Source organism: Lutjanus erythropterus, chromosome 3 (assembly GCF_056507025.1).
Source record: "Lutjanus erythropterus isolate fLutEry1 chromosome 3, fLutEry1.hap2, whole genome shotgun sequence".
Taxonomy (NCBI): domain Eukaryota; kingdom Metazoa; phylum Chordata; class Actinopteri; order Lutjaniformes; family Lutjanidae; genus Lutjanus; species Lutjanus erythropterus.
The window spans coordinates 12376056-12395483 of NC_139319.1; the positions used below are offsets into that span (position 1 = coordinate 12376056).

At 38.9% G+C, this 19428-nt stretch overlaps 1 protein-coding gene across 8 annotated transcripts in view; it reads right to left on the reverse strand.

Annotated features, from left to right (window-relative positions):
- The window catches only part of fat1a (FAT atypical cadherin 1a), a 103530-nt gene that overhangs the window by 75092 nt on the left and 9010 nt on the right, over window positions 1-19428 (reverse strand). For all 8 annotated transcript variants that reach the window (XR_014769831.1, XR_014769830.1, XM_084715050.1 and 5 more), the window contains exon 3: window positions 3812-4126. Coding sequence is in view for 6 of the 8 variants with exons in the window: in XM_084715050.1 (XP_084571176.1) it covers window positions 3812-4126 (315 nt within the window). In the remaining 2 variants the exon portion in view is untranslated. The remainder of the gene's footprint in view (window positions 1-3811; window positions 4127-19428) is intronic.

The window sequence follows — 19428 nt, forward strand, 5'->3', positions numbered from 1 at the left end:
TGGCTATGTAAACATGCTGCTGTCATTCTAACTGACACTCTAAATAAATCACTGTCTTCTCTAGTAGTCAGCTATATTTGGCTCCCGGTTTTCTCCAGCATTTTCTCCTCCCACCTACCTTTCTACCTCCACTCTCTGCTCTTTGCAATCTTCAAAAACAAATAGCAAAGAAAATCAAAGCAACCAAGCTGTGATTTAATGAAGTTTTCTTTGTCCAAACCACTCTTTGTTGAACCTGACGCAAGGGGCTCTGGTGTCCCATTGATAAAAGTTTTAACATGCTTTGATATGCATGAATGGGTCTTATCCTTATGCTTCAATGTCCTCCATAAAACCAGTTTGCTTTTTTTTCAAAGAGCTCTTCTGATGCTTGTAAACAGCCAGTTCTACTGTAAAGAGGTTCTGCCCACAGTGGACTTGACCGTAAGCTTCATAAAAACTCTGTAATCCTCAGAGAAAGACATAATTACTTTAGATATGTGGGCTAAGAAGACTTTATTCAGCTGCTGAATAAGTGATGTGCTATGACTTTACCATTAGGGCTGTGTATCTGCAAGAGTCTGGTGATAAGATATGTATCACGATACATATCTAATTTTAGGAAAACTGAGGAACACACAACCATATGCATGAAATCTGAGTTTAAAAAAGTGCAAATAGAACAGTAATAATAAACAACACTGATTTTGAAGGCAGCAACTAACAATTACTTTGATTATAAATTAATCTGATTACTTTCACAATTAATCAAGTAATCATTTAGTCTATAAAACAGGGATGTTAAAGATTAACCTTAGGAATTTAAACTATTAAAATGCATTAATCTGTACTAAATTGATAGTTTGAAAATGGCAGTAATTATTACTAGTATTAATATAGTGTTACTGAGAATCGATACAGGATCACAAACCATAATATTGTCATATTCAAGCATATTGCTATTTTCTTGCACCCCTATTTACCGTACAGTCCAGTGTGGTAAACTGAAACACCAAAAAACAATGCCATTCAGTTCAAGATCAGCTGCTTCAGTCTAAACATGCCTCTCCAGCTATGGCACCATATTATCACAGGTTACTCGGCCATACAAGGGCAAAAAAATAGAATATATCTTGAGGACAGAAATGATTGCAAAGATATTTTCTTCACAGCTCAACGTCTGCCTACCTTGTTAAAATAACGTTATGTATGACTGCTTTGTTGGGAGATAAATATTCGATTCCCCAGCACTTTTCCTTTTCCAGTCTCCCAGACTTCTTATCAGCATACGTAAGCTGATCTTGTCATGCATGCAGACGAAACACCAACCTCGTGTGTGTGTATACCTAAGGTTTCCTCTTCTCCCTTATCATTTATTTGTTCTTTTTTCTTTTCCTGTCCAGTGGAGAGTGCCCAGCCTTACTGCGAGGCTTGTTTGGGAGGCACGCCGCATGATCAATCCTTATTTGGTCAGAAAATTCACATTGCCACTTCCAACAAAAATAACTCCAGTTTGTTGATGTGACAACCTCAGGAAACAGGACCACACACGTCAGTGAGGACAAACTGGAGCAACTGCTTCACTACGCATTCCTCATTTCAGTCTAATGAGCACTTGCATTTGCAGCAATAAGACACCTGTGTGTAAACTATGTTAGAAAGAATAACAAATTCAATAATTGGCACTTCCAGAGACGGATTCAGACTTTAAACATCTCATTTTGTGACTGTGATCTATGTTAGTCAAAATGGAAGTCATTTAAATCTACACTAGCGGATGTCCTTGATTTATTTTATATTTGTATAATCACAGAGATAAAACTTAAAAGCGCTGAGTGGGTTCATACTCACATGTAGAGCAAATTCTTCGATGGAATCACACTTGAATTCTGAGTGCAGTAACAAGAATAAATCTGTACGTTTACAGAGAGACTCTGAGCTGTACATGGAGCTTCACTTTGCACCTATTACAAGTATTTTCTCTGCTATTCAACTAAACATAGCCTGCTCCTGCAACTTTAAAAGAACCCAATGAAATATTAATCATCACACCCTTTCCAGAGCACCATATGAGAACACACTTTAGAGTGTTAGAGTGGAAAAACCCCTGTAGGCTCAACCCACTCCTGTCCTGGGTTAAAATATTGTGTTCACACTGCTCTTTCTTTTCACGAGAACGGGAACAGGGAGCTCTGCAGCTTGTCGCAGGAGCACTACAGAACATCTCAAAACCTGGCCCCGAGTCCCACGGGATAATTTAATATGTAGCGCAATGCTTTCTATATGTTTCGTGTTCATGACCTTTAAAGTTGTTGATGGCTTTTGATGTGGCATTTCATGATAAATTTCTGTTGATCTTTAAATGTACGAATAAGCCACAACATCCCAATTGATCTCTGCCTACATGAAAAAGGATAAGATGTGACCTTAGCAACGTAAGGCTGTACAGCAAGTTATTGTTTTCAATATTTAATCATTTAGATACTGGTTAGATAAACCGTACAGTGGAAAAATGGCATTTCAAAGCTTCCCCGTCAGCTGATGTCTCTGTAGCAGGCGTGGGAGAAAAAAATCTATTCTCTTAAGCACTGTAATTCTTTTTTTTTTTTATTCCTGAATTATTTTTTTAATTGCTGTAATATAAATAACAAGAACTTAGTCCATTAGCTTCACGCTAAGACATCATGGGAATTACCATTAGCATGCTAAAAGAAATATGCGTCGCAATCAGTGTAATATTATCTTAATGAACTGATTCATTTTACTACACATGCTCAACATAAACAAAATGTACTCATATTTTCACATATATTTCATCTGATCTGTGGAAATGAACTAATGTGGAACAGCCTACGTTTACTTCATCAAGTATTTTATTTACTGCTTTCATATACAGTGTATGAAAAACTTTGGAAAGATGACTGAATGGTCTAGTGTTTTGAAAGCAAACAAAAATCACAATAAATCACAATATTGAATCATAATACTTACAGCTCTCATATATGGAGTTTTTAATTGGTTCTGAAACAGTCTCACTTCAATACTGATGGGTCTATATGACCTACATAAGCAAACAAAACCACGGTAAGACTGGCTATTTCTTCTTAATGCCTGCCACTGGGTCGGATTCTCCTGGAAATGTTTACGTTTTCCCAGGCAGATGATTTTAATTCGGGCGTTATACTTTGGGATTATTATGGTGGAAATACTACCACTCTTCTCCACAGGAGCCTCCAAAACCAACAAAATATGAAGGTTCCCTGTAAAAGCATTAAGAATTAGAATGCATATCAAATCTGCACCAAATTATCATGACAGTAACAAATGGGGAGATAAGTGTCGCCAATTGCCAATATATTTCCGCAGGTGATTGTTGTTGTTCCCAGACATAATAAAACTCCCCAAAACCATCTTGGCTAGTCTTTCCACTATTCCAACAATTAGCAGCTCTGGTTTAGTCAAAATAAATACTTAATTCCATTAGATGTTAGATGTGAAAACATTTTTGCTCACAGGGTTTTTTCCTCCCACTTGTTCTTGGGCTCAGTGGGTTTTTGTACTGAGCTAAATGAAAGTAGCTCAGCAGCAGCTCTCACCCATTTTAACAGTTAAGTTACCCAAATAAACGGACGAAAATCATCCCCCCCAAAAAAAGCAACTGCCGATGGATTCAGCCAATATGTTTGTCCAATCATTCAACCCTTGCAGCCATATTCAAGGTTACAATCCGTCCGGGAATTCAATATCAGCCATGACTCCGAGCAGGGACTTCCTGCTCTGAGGATGCAATTTATAGTGACATGAATTTCCATCACAGTAACAGCAGTCTTACCTGTCTTGGCGTTAATGGCAAAGAAACCCTGGGGATTGCCACTGGTGATCCTGTAGGTGAGTTTGTCACTGGCGTTGGCATCAGGATCAACTGCATTTATCTGGATGATTGACACGTCTTTAGGGGAGTTCTCCATGACAGAGGGGTAGTAGACGGGCTCGGAGGTCTGCGGTGCATTGTCATTGACATCCTGCACTTCGATGTAGACCTCGACGAAGGCAGAGAGTGGCACAACACCACGATCCATTGCATAGACCGTGAGCCAGTAGTGAGGTGTCGTCTCATGATCCAGCAGCTCTTGTGTACGGATGACACCTAAGAAATGAGACATAAACAAACTCTTTAGCCTTCAACATGTCAGTCAGGGAGCATTTTTACGTGCAACACGTGCCCTGAGTCTCACAACACTGCCTGAACTATCAGTGATCTCCGAAATCGATTTGTGGAAATGAAGAGAACAGGCGCTTGAGCACCAGCTGCCACCGACCAGGCAGGGTTGGTTGAGGGCGCTTTGACTGAAACATGTCAAGGTGGGATATTAACAACAACCAGTCAGTTCTCTCCTGTTTACATTCACTGGCAGGGAAGTTTTTTTTTACTGCCATGTGGGGGCTGTAGCCTTCAGCTGAGCAAACAAAAAAGCTTTCAGCAGCCTGTGAGTTGTATAAGGTGACAATAGTTAAATGAAAGTGTGGAGGATGGGGAGGTTTGGCTTTGAAAATAGGGGACTGACTAAGAGTCTGAAGGTATAAAAAAGTCTAAATGCAATATTCAAGAAGGTTAAATATAACACGGATGATTTGTGTAAGTACACCTCTAACCACTGAAGCAAAACCGGTCTTATTCTGATCAGAGCTGCAAGTTTTGCATCAGTATCTAAATGTCATGAAACTAGGATGCAATTGGCTTACTAAAACAGCAGCATACAATACATACAATGCAGTTCTGTTGGACAAAAAGATAAATGCTTGACCTGCAAATAAAGCATCTGTCAGCAGCAGTTCAGGTGTTTAAATGGCTGAATCTGGCCTGCAGCGTGAGCGTTCTTGCTGATCTTTCTGAGGAAAAGCTAACAGCAAAGTTCACAGAAGTGAATTTGCTTTAGTGCTTTTCATCTCCACCCGACCCCACTTGCAAGCACTCACCAGGTGCTCAGTAGGTACATTTGGACTGAAGGAAGGGTTTAAGTGTGTGTGTAGGTTTCAGTGTGTCTGTTTAAATAGGTGTAGCAGTGTTTCAGTCAGACGTGTGCACAAGCCTGTTAGTTTGCTTATGAAAATGTGTTTTAATGCACATTGATAATTCAGTTATAAACAGACTGCCATACACACCAAGAACCACAACTATAGCAATAATTAAAAATATGTCATAGGGCCGAGTAATATATCAATATTATACACGACACTGTAAGGAAAAATGCCAGCATTAGCATTAGCTTAATGTTAGCCTTTCCTGCTGAGCTTACTCCAGGGCTAACCCCTGCAGGAGCAGTTGGGAAATGACAGACGAAAACTTTTCTTGGCCGTGGTAAGAAAACTTCCATACTGTCACAGCACTACTCTGCCATGCACTTGAGTTAGAACCATTTTTAGATTGGTATATTTACAGTTATTGTTATAGTTATCATTCTTGGTGTGGGTGGTCCTTTCGAAGATATCTTAATTACTGCTGCTGTCATATAACATCTGACGCCTTATGTCTTTTTTTCATTTTTATTCTATACAAGCATGAAAAACTTCACAAGTGAACCTGATGTAAAGCAGCGTTTCTATAAACACCAGTTTTTGCTGTCATTTTGGAAGCCACAGTACAAAGGCTATCATGTTACAACTAATGAATGAGAACATTTACATCAGTTTTCATCTATTTTCATCAACATGAAAACAAAGTTTCTTCCTTTTTCTTGTCTCATGTTGTTAACTTTCTGATGGCTTCAGACGACTGGCTTCAAACGAGCACATCAAGAGCAGACATTAATTAGTTGTGAGACATGCGAAAGCCATAATATAACAGTCACCCTGATTGGCTATTCACTGTAATCAGGTTAGAATGTGAATATAAACAAACTAATTCATGCTAAATTAATGACATTTTGATAGGGTTTTCTTCTGTTGCTTTGGCAAAAACAAAATAAGGTCCTCAGAGGGCGAAAACAGAGGAAACAACACTATATTATTTTTAAACTAGTGTGAGGTCCTATTATTTCAACAAACACAAAATATAAGCCAGCGAAGGGCAAAACAGAAAATATCTTGCAGACAATGGAAACCTTGACAACGTCTATCATAACAACCATTTCGTGTCTGTGTCATATGCAATACCCATATGACCTTTATGAGTGCAATGGAAATTTATAGCTTTATTTGATTTTATCATCATCTGAAACTAATAAAAGTGAATCATTGTACAGACGCACCCATATCATTATCAGGTATGGGTGTTGTCCATTTGCAACAATGAGTCTGAATCTATAACACACTTACAGTTACTCGTGGCCCAGATAAGGCAAAACCATACACACATAAGGACACGTTTCAGATAGTTTACGTAGCCTGTCTCTGCCGCCGCTGCTGCTGCCGCCTTTGTTCACCCACTGTAACTTGATGAACTGCTATGAAGGAGTGTAACTGAGAGCAGCCAAACAACTTGCCTGGGGGAAGTGACAGATTTCTCAGAAAAGAGATAACACTCCAAATGACTTGTCACAAAATTCTCAAATTTAACACGGCAGGGGAGTTCGGAGGAGGGGGTGGGGGGTACAGCTCATTTATTCTCTTGCCCTGCTTTACTTTAACGTCCCCCTGCATTTTGGGCCTGGGATCCTCTCTTGTCATTAGTCATCATTATAGCTCTCTCAACTTAGCTCGAAGCATGTAATAAGAAGGGTAGTCAGGCGAGGGAAAATAGGTAGCTCCCTGATGTTTCCTAGAGCCAGGAGCCCCACGGCAAAAACAGCATCGACCAGGACACCAAGAATGCAAATTAGATGACTGTATAATCAAATTTGTCTTAAAGCTGACAATATGCCAAGAGAAACGCAACCAAACATTTGGAGAAATCATTGAAAAGGGGTAACAGATAGGGTCAAACCATTTAAAAATACATCTTTTCTAATTGCGATTATTTTGATAGATATAGCAATTGCAATGTGATTTGCAATATTAGAGGGAATGATCATTTTAACATCATTATTCTCATCTTTGTTGAAAAAATAAATTAATTATAAAGTGATTTTTGCAGAGATCTGTCCAAAAGAAAGACGTCTTAACTCTGTTGAGTAAGGACATCTCTGCAACACAACAATATTAAACTTAAAATGGTATTCTGACACACATTTCACCTTTTAACAAAAATGTCGCACTTCCTATGATTTGAAAATTGCAGCAGGCCATATTGCAATTTTGATAAAATTTCAAACTTTTAAGCGCTAGTACGGGATACAACATGACCATCAATTAACACAAATTTAACCAATGCTGTGAATTCTGCACAACATTGCTTCCCGCACGTTCCACAAATCACAGCAGCCGCCCACTTAAAAGTCATAAATGTACATCTCAATGAATCGACTCAATGATTTATTATTTATTATGTCTTGTTTTTTTTTTTGGTTTTGTTGCTGAGAAGAACACATTTATCAATGTCATGTGCACTTTTATATATTCTAATTTTGTGTTTGCATTTTTGACCGAGGTTGAGCTCCAAAAAGATGTTACTATTTTGTGGAATACCCCCCAGGTGCACTTCTTCATTTACAAATAAAGCATATTTTGTGAGAATTTGTATAATTCTGAGCCTTTCTGCTAAAGTTACTTGGCACGCCCAGAACAGAGCGTGGTTTTATTCTTCCTGGAACAAGTTGCCATTGATTTTTAAAGTAAATCACAACCTTTTTTTTTGTAATTTACTCTCAAAATCTCATTAAAAAAAACGTCACAATATGAATCACAATATTTCAGAAAAGCTGCCCCGAAATCAGGCATTTTAGGCTGTAACAATCCAAAAAAAAAGCCGGTGAAATCCTGGAGGGACTGGATAATTTGCTTAAAAATATAGAAATAAAATAACGCTGTAATAATGACAAATTTGTGATATTACTGAAGCAACTTGCAATGGATAACAAGGATCGCTACTGGGAGAAAACATGCCCAGAAAATTGCAAATGTCAGACGTAAATAAGATATGTAGATGCTTATGTGAGCGGAGACACAAAAGGACAAGAGGATGAATTTTTCACACACCTGCAGAAAGGGAATTAGTGGAAAAAGGGGACAATAGATGAAAAATGATTCAGGAGAGTGAATGGGTAGGTGAAAATGGTTAACGGGGTTTTGCGTGAGGAGACGAGGTACAGCGAAGCAGAGGTGGTCATGTGTGCACAGGCACACGTGTTAATAAGACAAAGTACAAGAGAAAAGAGGAGCCGAAAGGGAAAGTATGAGACATCTTTTGTGCCTCTGCCAAGGAGATGCCCATGCTTGAGTGCTCCTCTGTTTGACTGGCAGACACCAGCGTAGCAGAACAATTCCACTTTCACCGGGGTCATGCTTTTTGCTCACAGCTCTTTGTCTTGTATCTATCAGCATACGGCAGATAACTTCATATTTTGCTGTTAAAAAACTTGAATACAACTGCAGCTGCGAGAGGAATGTCCCTGCCCACACTTCTGTCTTCTCAGGCTGAATGTCAATGCCAGTGACACTTTAGTTTGTATTTATCTCTGAAGAGACTCTAAAACTAAGTAACCATAAATGTGTAAAACGGCACAGAACACGAAAAACTGTCTGCCATGGCCTTTGGCTGAATAGATACAAACAAAGCACGTGAAAGGTGAATCTGAAGAATTTTGTTGCCACACCCTTCCCATAAACCTGACCTATCCACTAAGGCAGAAGCAAAACCTGCCCTTAGGCCACAAGAAAAAAAAACAGACTGTGCACCAGCCTCTGCCAGATTTGCTTTCCGCTTTTTTTTCCCCTTGCTCTTTTCTTCTCCCTCTGGCTTTGTTCTTCAAAGTTGCTTGAGCGCAGTGGCAGTGCAGTGGAGCCTTCAGACGGTGGAAGGATTTGAAATTATCAAGGCCAGCAGGTATTTTACGTGTGAGTGTACTTGAAGCAACGTCCTGTACAGATGCACAATGAGTTCATTCTCTGCAAACCTACAGTCACAGGGAGGGCACGGTTTGAAGAGGGTGAAATTTGCTTTCGAAAAGCTGCTTGAAACTGTTCACTGCATGTCACAAGTTGCCTGGTGAGACAAAGCAGAACGCTAAATATAGAACATGCTGTCAATACAAGATAAAGACAAAATCCAGATTGTCTCTTGTTCGGATTTTGTCATTTCTGCCCCGACTCTGGAAACTTTAGCCGTTAACACTTCACCCAGAATGCTGTGATTATGTGCAGCCAGTTCAACGTACACCAGGACTTCCTTGTTCACTCTGTAGTTGAAAAGTTGGGGCTTGCTTTGAACTACCTCCGTTAATTCCGCTCACCCCTTCCCCACATTCCTCAGCCTTCTCAGGCCTCTAGCTCACATGCTTACATAAACTTTCTCAGTGCTTCTCCCCCCCCCCCGCCCTCCCCCCACCGCCTCTCTTTCCACAGCCCTGGCAAAATGCTTCAAATTCCTCTACCACGTTGTAAGGCCTAGTGTAATAGAAAGAGTCCTAAACTGAGCTTTCTTGTTACCCAGCAACTTAATATCGCATCATCCCAAAGTTCCCAGACATCTGTAGCCAAGATCTGTGCTTCAAAGATGTTAAGCCTGTTGGTATTAATGCCTGAAACCATCGAAAAACTCAAAGATCTAAAGTGTGGTCCAAGGCAAAAAAGATGTTTAGTTGGTGTATACTAAAAGCATCGCCTGAAGCATTGATTTCATCGTTTTAGTGCAGCGTGATGCAGTGCTTATGAGTCACAAGCAAAGAAGATTTAAAATCTTTAGTCAACAGAAATATTCTCTTGTTGAATTCAAAGACATTTCTCATGCGATTAGAGAAAAATGCACTGGTTTGCACAGGCTAGTTTCAAACAAGTGATTCACTAAATCACTTAAATATTTCTGCATATCTGTCAAGATGAAGAAATAATTGTTTGTAGTTGGGAAATATTTGATGATGTTTAATGTACAATATGTAAATTTTGCTGCTAGCGGTGTCAAATAAATAATAAAACAATAATGAAAGACATAGTTTGTGGGCTAATGTACATACAAAACTAGGACAGTTATTAATGCATAAATGTTATATATTATAGCTTTAACCTAGCTAATGTTAGTAGGTAATTTAGCAAAAAGTTACAGTATCTTTTGGCATCTTATCATTTTTGCAAAATGAAAAATCTGTACTTTTTTCATTCAGTTCTCCTCAAATTACATACTAAATAAATAATCATAAATAAACAAAACTGGGTCAATATTCAGTATTATCACTTTTACTCTTGACTCTAAATGGGCTACACTTTAGCAAGCTAATGTTAGCTTTGTCAGTCAATTTCATTAGCTAAACAACAGTTACATTGGGCAGTTACTTGATGTAAATATTTAGTAAGAACAACATTTTTACATTAGAAATTGTAGTAGTTTTGTAGAGCAACTTGTTTTAATTTAGGTTTAAATCTCCACTTTGGAAACACTTGCATTGAAAGTAAGCTAACTTTTAGCCTACATTGAGCTGATTATTTTAGCAATACCTATTTTCCTCCCTTGTCGTATGGAATTAGATCTTAAATAATCTGAAGCAATCATGGCCAGAGTTTCAATGGTAAGGTGATCTTGTATTACAATGTGAACAGGATTACAGCAAGTACCACGGCTCTCAGACTCAGACCTATTCCTCTTTTGTTTGAAGGGCACACAGGGGTTACAGGAAATTAAGAAAGAACAGTTTATAAACACTTTATTGAAATCACAACCTGACCTTGTGAACTTTCAAGTCGCATGAGGTGCAAAATACCATATTTAATGAAATATCCAGGCGTTTATTCTGGCCTACACAATATATTCTACAGACTTGAGAAAGCATCTTTATTTGAAACAGATCCACTCCAGAAATCACACAATTATGATGTTGATGTGGGCCTAAAAATTATTATCCCTCTAATATCGCAATTGCAGTCAAATCAATTGCAATTATAGCAGACTTTCTTTTTTTTTCAAAGTCATTCAGCCTTGCACTCACATCTGTTTTGTTTGAAGGGCACACAGGGGTCGGAGTAAATAAAAAAAGAGCCTCTGAGATAATCATAATGATGATATAGTATCACACAAAAAACATGTCTATCTTATCTCCTTCAGTATCCCGGCCCATTGAGCCAGTGAGCCATTTCCACTTCATGCATCACTGTGCACGCTGTATACTGTCAGTACAGGCAGAAAAATGGCTGTCAACAGCTGGCTTAAGGGGAAATGGTACTTATAAGACAAGCCCCATCATTTCACCAGCCTAACAATGAAGAACACTGATACTCTGTGTGTCAGTGTAATCCTATTGTTTGTTTGTCTGTTTTCAGTGGGATATAAAACTGTTTCCAGTACTGATTAAGTGAAGTCAATTTTATTTATACTGCCAAGTAATAACAGAAGTTATCTCGGGGCACTTTTCATACAGAGAAGATCTAGACTGTGGTCTTTATAATGTTATTTACAGAGACTCAACAATTCCTGATAATGACTTCAGAATTTCTTTAGCCGTAATGTATGAAAAACTCACATCTAAAGCAAACCTAAAAAATGATTATTTGTGTGCTGAGTGAGAGTGAGAACTGGAAAGAAATTAAATAATCTTTTGATACAGTTGTTACATCTCTGTGATGTATGACTGAATGTTTTTTTCCTTCCTCGTTTTTTAAAAAAGAAGTTGGCTATTAATTCCAGTTGAGATAGCTTTTGGGACTTAGCTGACGATACAAAGGTTCCATTGTTACCGGGAACTGCATTATTTCAAAGGCCTTTGAACAGGCCTCACAGCAATGCTCCTTGATTCAATATCACAGTGTTATTTAGGAGCAGTTACTATACCTCCTTGCCCTGAAGAGCTCTCTGCCTCTGATAACAATGAGGGGGTCCGTCTTTATTCATTTCTATGCCCCCACCACTCTGAATATTCTTCTACCTTCCTACACTGTCGCTCTCTCTGTATTCCCATTGTGAACGGCAATCCTGCCTGGCCAAAGGAGCATGTTGACTTTCAGCTGACAGCAAACAATTTCCCCAAGACAGCATAATAAGAGTGGAGATTCATGCTTTCTCCCCAGGTACCACTTCAGTGACCTGAGGGCTTCCTGTCCATGAAGCCAAGCCAAACACTGTAGTACATAACTTCAGATCGATAACTCTTTAACGGTCACAACAAAAGTTTGAACAACACAACTCAATACGGCAAAACAATATTAGCTACAAAACTGCAGTATTTACTTTAAAGGAATAATTTGACATAATTAAAAGTTAGATGAGAAGACTGATAACACCCTCACGGCTGAAAAGTAAATATGACGCGACAGCTAGCAGCCAGGTAGGTTAGCTTAGCACAAAGGAGGAAAAGGAAACAAAGAAAAGAAAGGAAATGAAGACTGCCCAAAGGTACAAAATCCAGCCTCTGACAACATGAGGTTGAAGTCACTACACCCTGCAGGAAATTCCCCATAAACACGCAGCTTGGCATTTTCACACTTTTTTCCTGCAAATTTAACAAATGAGATAGGCTACAACATGCTAATTACTGTGCTTTAGAGGTGCTGATTAGGGGGTTTCACCCATTTCAGTCTTCATGCTAACCTAAGCTAACCAGCTGATGACTGTCTTTCATATTTACCATGCAAACATGAGAGACAGTTTCCTGTCCAACTCTGGACAAAAAAGTGAATGAGCAAATATACATAATTAATAAACAGCACTTTTATGTGTCAACCATATTCCATGTTAGCTTTTTCATTCTTTATGCTAAACAGGGCAAGCTAATGTCAGCTTTGCCAGTCAATTCAGTTAGCTATGCATCAGTTACATAACAATATTTAGTAACAACAAAGTCTAAGTTAGAACTAGTTTGTGTAGTGCAAGTCGATTTAATGAGGCTACAGCCAGCAGCCAGGCAGGTTAATTAATCATAAATATTGAAAGCAGGGGGAACAGTTAGCCTGACTCTGCCCAATGGTAAAAAATCTACCTCCCAGCACCTCTAAAATTCACTAATGAATGGCTAATACAGTGTCTCTGCTGGTTGCATAGCAACCTCACTGTAACAACAGGAGGCTGAAGTCACTACACCCAGCAGGTAATTCCCCATAAAAATGCAGCTTGGTGTTTTCACACTTTTTTCTACATATTTAACAAACAAGATCACGTTAATTACTGAATTTAGATTTGGTGTTAAGTATTTTCCCCTCTGTTTCAGTCAGTTTATTCTTAGCAAAGCTATCCAGCTGATGGCTGTACCTTCATGTTACATTCAAAAATGAGAGTGGTCTTCCAGAGGGTTCAATATTAACAATGGCCACAAAAAGTTACTCTGTGCCCACCAAATATTCCATGTAGCTTTATCCGCATACTGCAGGTGTTCGCCAAATGTTCCTTTTGTCTTGTTTTTACATAAATATGCATTTGTCCCACCAAAATGCTATGGCCACCAAATTTAGGGGCCTGGTGCGCCATGGGGCTAGTACTTAAAAATAATAGTAATAATAAAAATAATTATCTAACTCCAGACAATAGAGTGAATGAGCGAACTTCCCATAATTGATCTTTTTGTATAGGTGCCGGTGTTATTGTGAGACATGCACCATGCTATACTCTGCAACGTCCACAATTAGATTTTTGCCCAGGGACTTTTGTTGTATGTCATTCTCCCCTCTCCCTCTCTCATCACTTCTCTTCTGTCTACCTTGGAATAAAGACAAAAATGACAAAATAATACTGTTAAAAATAGCACCATTATAGCCAGTATTGTGTTAACGTAAATTTATAAAAAAAAATGTATTGGATAACTTGAGGTGACAGAAAGAATTTTGGCAATAGCCAACACGGCCACAGCAATTACTGGTTGACAGACAGGCAAATGTATTACACAACATCCACTTCACTGCACCTGAGTGTATTTGTGGTCAGAGCTGTCACTTGTCAAGTATCAGACAGCATGAAATTGGCTATAAATGCCTGAAATAGTCGCTGAAATTTGAATAAAAGGATAAAGGCATGTCAGTATCTCTTCTATCGCTGCCATAATTCAGAGCCCCCTGGTGAAGATGCTCAGACGTGGCCATGGGGAGGATGCTAATGTCTTCAAAATATCACTGCTGGTTGTATTTAATGCTGTGCTGTTTAGGGCAGTGGTTCTGTTTAGCACCACTGGTTTGAAGTTTGAAGCAATAAACTAAAACAGTTTAATGTAACCGGGATGTGAGCATTGTATTCTACTAAATTGAATAAGCAAATGTACGTAACATCATTATAGACTTCTGAATGTTTCCCGGGGCCCACTGCTTCAAAGATGTAAAATCTGCAACATTATCCACAGTGCATTAGCAGGAATAGAAAGTATAAATCTAATTCATGAGTCTTAGCATGACAACAATTAACACACAATGAAGCACGTCCTCTGCACAAGGCAGCCTTAAGTTTCTTTAAAAAGATTAAATGGACTGAGAGAACGACATACTTTTAACTAGGGAAAGTGTGTTTTTCATTTAGCAACCTACAATCAAGTTCGTCCCGCTGCACATTCCTGGTCCCGTCTCCACAGTAACAGCACTCAAGCAAAGACTATTTGGAATCATGTGCCACTTTGCAGTCCCACTATTATCTCAAACATATAGGCAGTGAATAGAAAATTAGGGACAGAGGACCACAGTTTTCACTTTTAGCGAACTATCCCTGTCAAAAATCCAGACTATAAACAAATACAAACAAACGTCTATTCATTACTGTCAAGAATCTCTTTACTTTGACAGAAGGACAGCAGAAAGATAAATGCAGGAGAGGCTATGTTTTTGGTGGAAATTGAAAAACACACTAACAGGACTTTGTCATTATGCATCAAACTGTTTCAGTTGCTTTCACAAAGGATGCATTTACAGCACAGGCTGCAAACAGCTTCAAGTGAAAGGGCAATGCATATATTATCCAACAAGAAAGGGCAATGCATACATTATACAATCAGCATCTGTGTCTCATCTAGACTGAACACACTCTGCTCTGGTCACCTTGTATACTGGATGACTTCACTTCAACTTGGGGCACAACTTGCTTTGAACAAATTTTCAAAGTAAGTTGTGACTAGCTCCATACACGTAATCACCTTTAGTCCAGTATGGCTTTTATTTTCAAGTGCAGTGCGACATAGTTGATATTCACTGAACGATTGGGTGATATGGAAGAAAATTTAAATTACTGTATATTAAACGCACAATATGTTATTTCTGCTATGAGGGGTCGCTCTCATTTTAAAATAATAACAGAAGATGTAGTTTGTTAACATTGTGAAGTGTTGTGGGATCATGGGAGTTAAACAACCACCATAGCTGATGAAAATCTGACATCACTCTGTCAGGAATCATTTTCATGAATATTAACATTTTATTCACATTACATTTAGGCAGGCACGCTGACTTCCTTCCTCACTTGCTGACGTATCTAATGTATTCCCTTTTTTCTGGAATTTATAATAACTAGCAGCTAGCCAGCAACGGCTAACAAGAAACATACTGTTACCCTGAAGATATTACAGATTTCTCTGCATTTATACATTGTTTGTAATATATGGGATAATATTAGTACAGAACTTAACAAAATATAACAACATATGTCGAGCGTTTGAAGACATTTTAATGTGGATATTTTACATATTGTAGCTTTGATCTAAGACAGACTACACCTTAAGGACACACATGTATGTATGTAATGAAATTCAATATCTACTTAAGTTACATAGTTAGGTATAAAAATATGGGTATAAAACAGCAGTGTAACTCTTTACTTTCAGTCAAGCACAGATAGGGTTGGGTACAAAGTAGGGCTGCACAATTAATCACAATCAAAATATGGCCGAGTGCATGAACATCGCAGAAACAGAACCAAATTGTTATTTTTAAAATAAGAAAATGTACGAGAAAACAGCATTATAATGAGGTACTGTTGAGCTGCATAGATGACATTGCCTAAAAATCTTGCTCTCCAGATGTTTGCTTGGTACAGACCTCAATAAATACCACATCATCACGATTTTAATTTTTTTTTTCACCGAACATTAAAATTGTAATGCAAAACTTATCATTTCCACTAATCATATCCCAAACACAATTTCAGTCAAAACTGCAATATGACTTTACCACATCGTGCAGCCCTACTACCAAACTCGCATTCACATTAAATCAATCTGTGCCAAATTTCTGTAGCGCTAATTTGGGTGAGAGAGTAAGTTAGAGTATAGAGAGCGTAGAGAGAAGGAGAGAGTAAGACTACATCACCCCTGCTGCAGCTTGTTCAAGTTACACATTTCAAAACTCAATGCAGACAACACTCGCTGCAGTACTCGTAATGTGAGACGCAAAGCTGGCGAGGGCAACACCTTTAACCTGAGGAAACACTCCAAGACACACGACAGCGTTCTCACACTTTGCCTTGGTAACAGATTGTGTCATCAGTCTGTGACAGGCTGGAGGTTGTAGGGACGGGTTTGTGGGGGGAGAGGAAGGTAAAGAGGGGTTTTATTTTGTGTGGTGTAAAATTATCTAAATAAATAACAATTTTGAAATTGAGAAGTTTGGACTTACCTTTTACAACTGAAATTACATTTTTGTACAGAGAGCGTACTGAAGTACAACAAGTACCGAAAAAGCTATCACTGGGTACTGTTACCCTGTTCAAGGTACTGGTGCCAGTATTGGTTACACTATGAGCAGTATCCAACCCTAAACACAGCCTATCATTCTTTCTTACCTCCTGAACTATGTAACACATTGCCCATTGCAGCTCTAGGGCTAATTTGGTAGCAGTGTTTGGCTACAGATCTTCTTGACCGCAGATTCCTGGCTAGTGTGCAAAAGTAGAGCCACGAACATCAATGTCCCAGTTCCTTCAGTTCAAACCCACACTATATTTTTCACTCAACATTAGCCTATAACAAGTCATGCACTGGTAAATCTAAAAGTGCTGAAAAAGACATCTTGTGAGGGTTGCTTTCATACTTTTCTCTTTTCATATTATTGCAATCGTCTACCTCAGCTTGTGATCAATTAGTGCCCAACTTCCTGTTTTGCACAATCTTCCTTAGTCATCCCAGACGACAGGAGATGAAAAGACGTTACTCATTTACAATATCTGTTAGTTGCTGCCTGTAAGGTGTGTCAGGATGAATGTGAGTCAGGTGAGGAGTGGAGACTTTGTATTGTTTTATTGCTTGTCTGTTTAGACTAGCACTGGAGTCTGACCTCAGATGGGTTCAGTGTAGTTGACCCTGTAAAGGCACATACTTCCCCGGCTATATTTATTTGTGCGCGCTGCACGAGGAGTTATAATCCTCACAACTTTCCTCACTACTGACCCACATACAGTTCGCAGTGCTCTTTTGGATTACACTACAGCCACACTGTCAGCTGAGGCTGTGTGTCCAACAGGGGAGGGCTCGCATCTTTAAAAATTGTTTTTAAGAGCACCAGCTGCAAAGCCTCTCTAAAAAGGAAATGGGTTTTTAAAAAATGCCATTACATCGGCCCTTTGCCACACTTGGCGCACAAAACTGGCATGAGCCCTTGAAAATCCATATCGGCTGACCTCTAAGGCCCCAACATATAAGGCTGGAGCCAGCCACTTATGGCATACAAGCCCTCAGAAGTTAAGTATATGCTTTCTCCTCAGCACAAAATGGGGGAGGAACTACAGTGTCTGGATCTCAAGCCTCTCGCAAACTGTGTTTAAACTATGTTTACATGGACAATACTTCTTCAATCCAATTGAAATATTACTGATTAGAATTTACAACTTAACTGTTTACATGTACACTAAACAAAGTGATCCAATAAAACATGTTTACACGTGCCAAAGCATTAGGGCTAATCTGAATATAACTTTTTGACACTGGTTCTGTTCGATATGCCAGAAATATAACAGAAAAACTAGTTCCAGTTTGCCAACCACCAACAAACAAGAAACTTTAAAGATCGTGGGAACAATATTAATATTTCTAAAATCTTTTAAGGTTTGTAACCAGTTCTGTTTGCTACCAAAATATTTCTGTCCCTCCTGGAAACTCATTTGTGATACATCAGCTATACCCCCACATGGGGTAGACTTGCAGTAACAATATATTTATTCCAACCAGGGAGAAGAAAGATGTTAACATGTTTTTTTATTTTCTCTATGGTTAGATGAATAGACAAGGGTTAAAAGCTAATTCTCAACAGCAGCATGTCCAACTTGCTCCGTTTCTGCTGAATCTCAAAGTTGTAAAACATAAGGACTTGAAAAGCTATTAGTAAATCAAAGTTCAGTTTTGTTTATCCAGGTCTTTTAGGTCCCTATCAGTCAAAAATCACTTGACATTTAGCAAATTTTCCAAAGAATGGTAAATTTGGTCTACAGCATGGGAAGGGGCCCAGAAAAGAAAGAGTCTTGATAAGAGTAAGTTTAAATGAAGGTGGCACCGAGCCAGTGACCACAGAGTTTTTAATAACACAGAGAATGTCTGGGCAAACAGTTGCCATGGACTCCCTCAGCAGCCTGACAGAAAAGGAACCATATCTGGAGAAGACGACGTGGCTTGCATACAAGGGTTTTTTCTTGAATCGGTGTAAATGAGAGCAGGGTGGCATTCAATAAACAGCAATCAAGGACGCCACTTTTTAATGTAATCTATCTCTCACAAACAAATAACTCGTTTGTTCGTTTTGTGGTTTGGGAACGTCAGTCAAGTGGGAAGCAAGCACGGCCTGTTTGCCTGCTCTAAAACACAACCTTTGTTCACATTTGCTACATACACCTACTCTGTGAGAATCACTCGCTGTCTTCATGCGTCAACCACCAGAGAGCCTGATGCTTTCCACAGCAACACTTTGTTACCCACAAAGTAGTATTGTTGTTACTGTGTTGTTGTGGATGCCACTGTAAGAGGAATATCTAAAAAGAATAGTGATTTATACGGTGGTGGTAGAGCAAACAAAACACTACAACCCAGACAAAACCATGCAATATGCTGATGTGCTCCTAACAAACAGAACTGCATGGGTTTAGAATTACAAGCGTCGGGTAAAACAGGAAAAGACTTGAACAGTCCTCCCTCCCTCCTTCCCACAAATTCCATAACTGAAGGTGTGTGGCTCCTGGCATGTTTCCGCGCACCACTTTTTCATTTGTTTTCTAATTTTAAACCATTTTTAAAACATTCTGGTTAACATTCACAACATGCAGCTGCAGCAATGAGTATATAGCGGGGTGCGCACCCACCCGTGCTTATATTTTCCTTTTAGAAGCAAAATATTCTAAATGCATATGGTAGCCTTAACGACCGCACCCTTCGTCTAGTGAAATGATAGGAGGGGCATTACCACCTTGGCTGCATTTAGTTGTCTACTGACCTCAGATGTAATCCATAATAACAGGACCCAACCCAGGACAATCCTATCATTGCA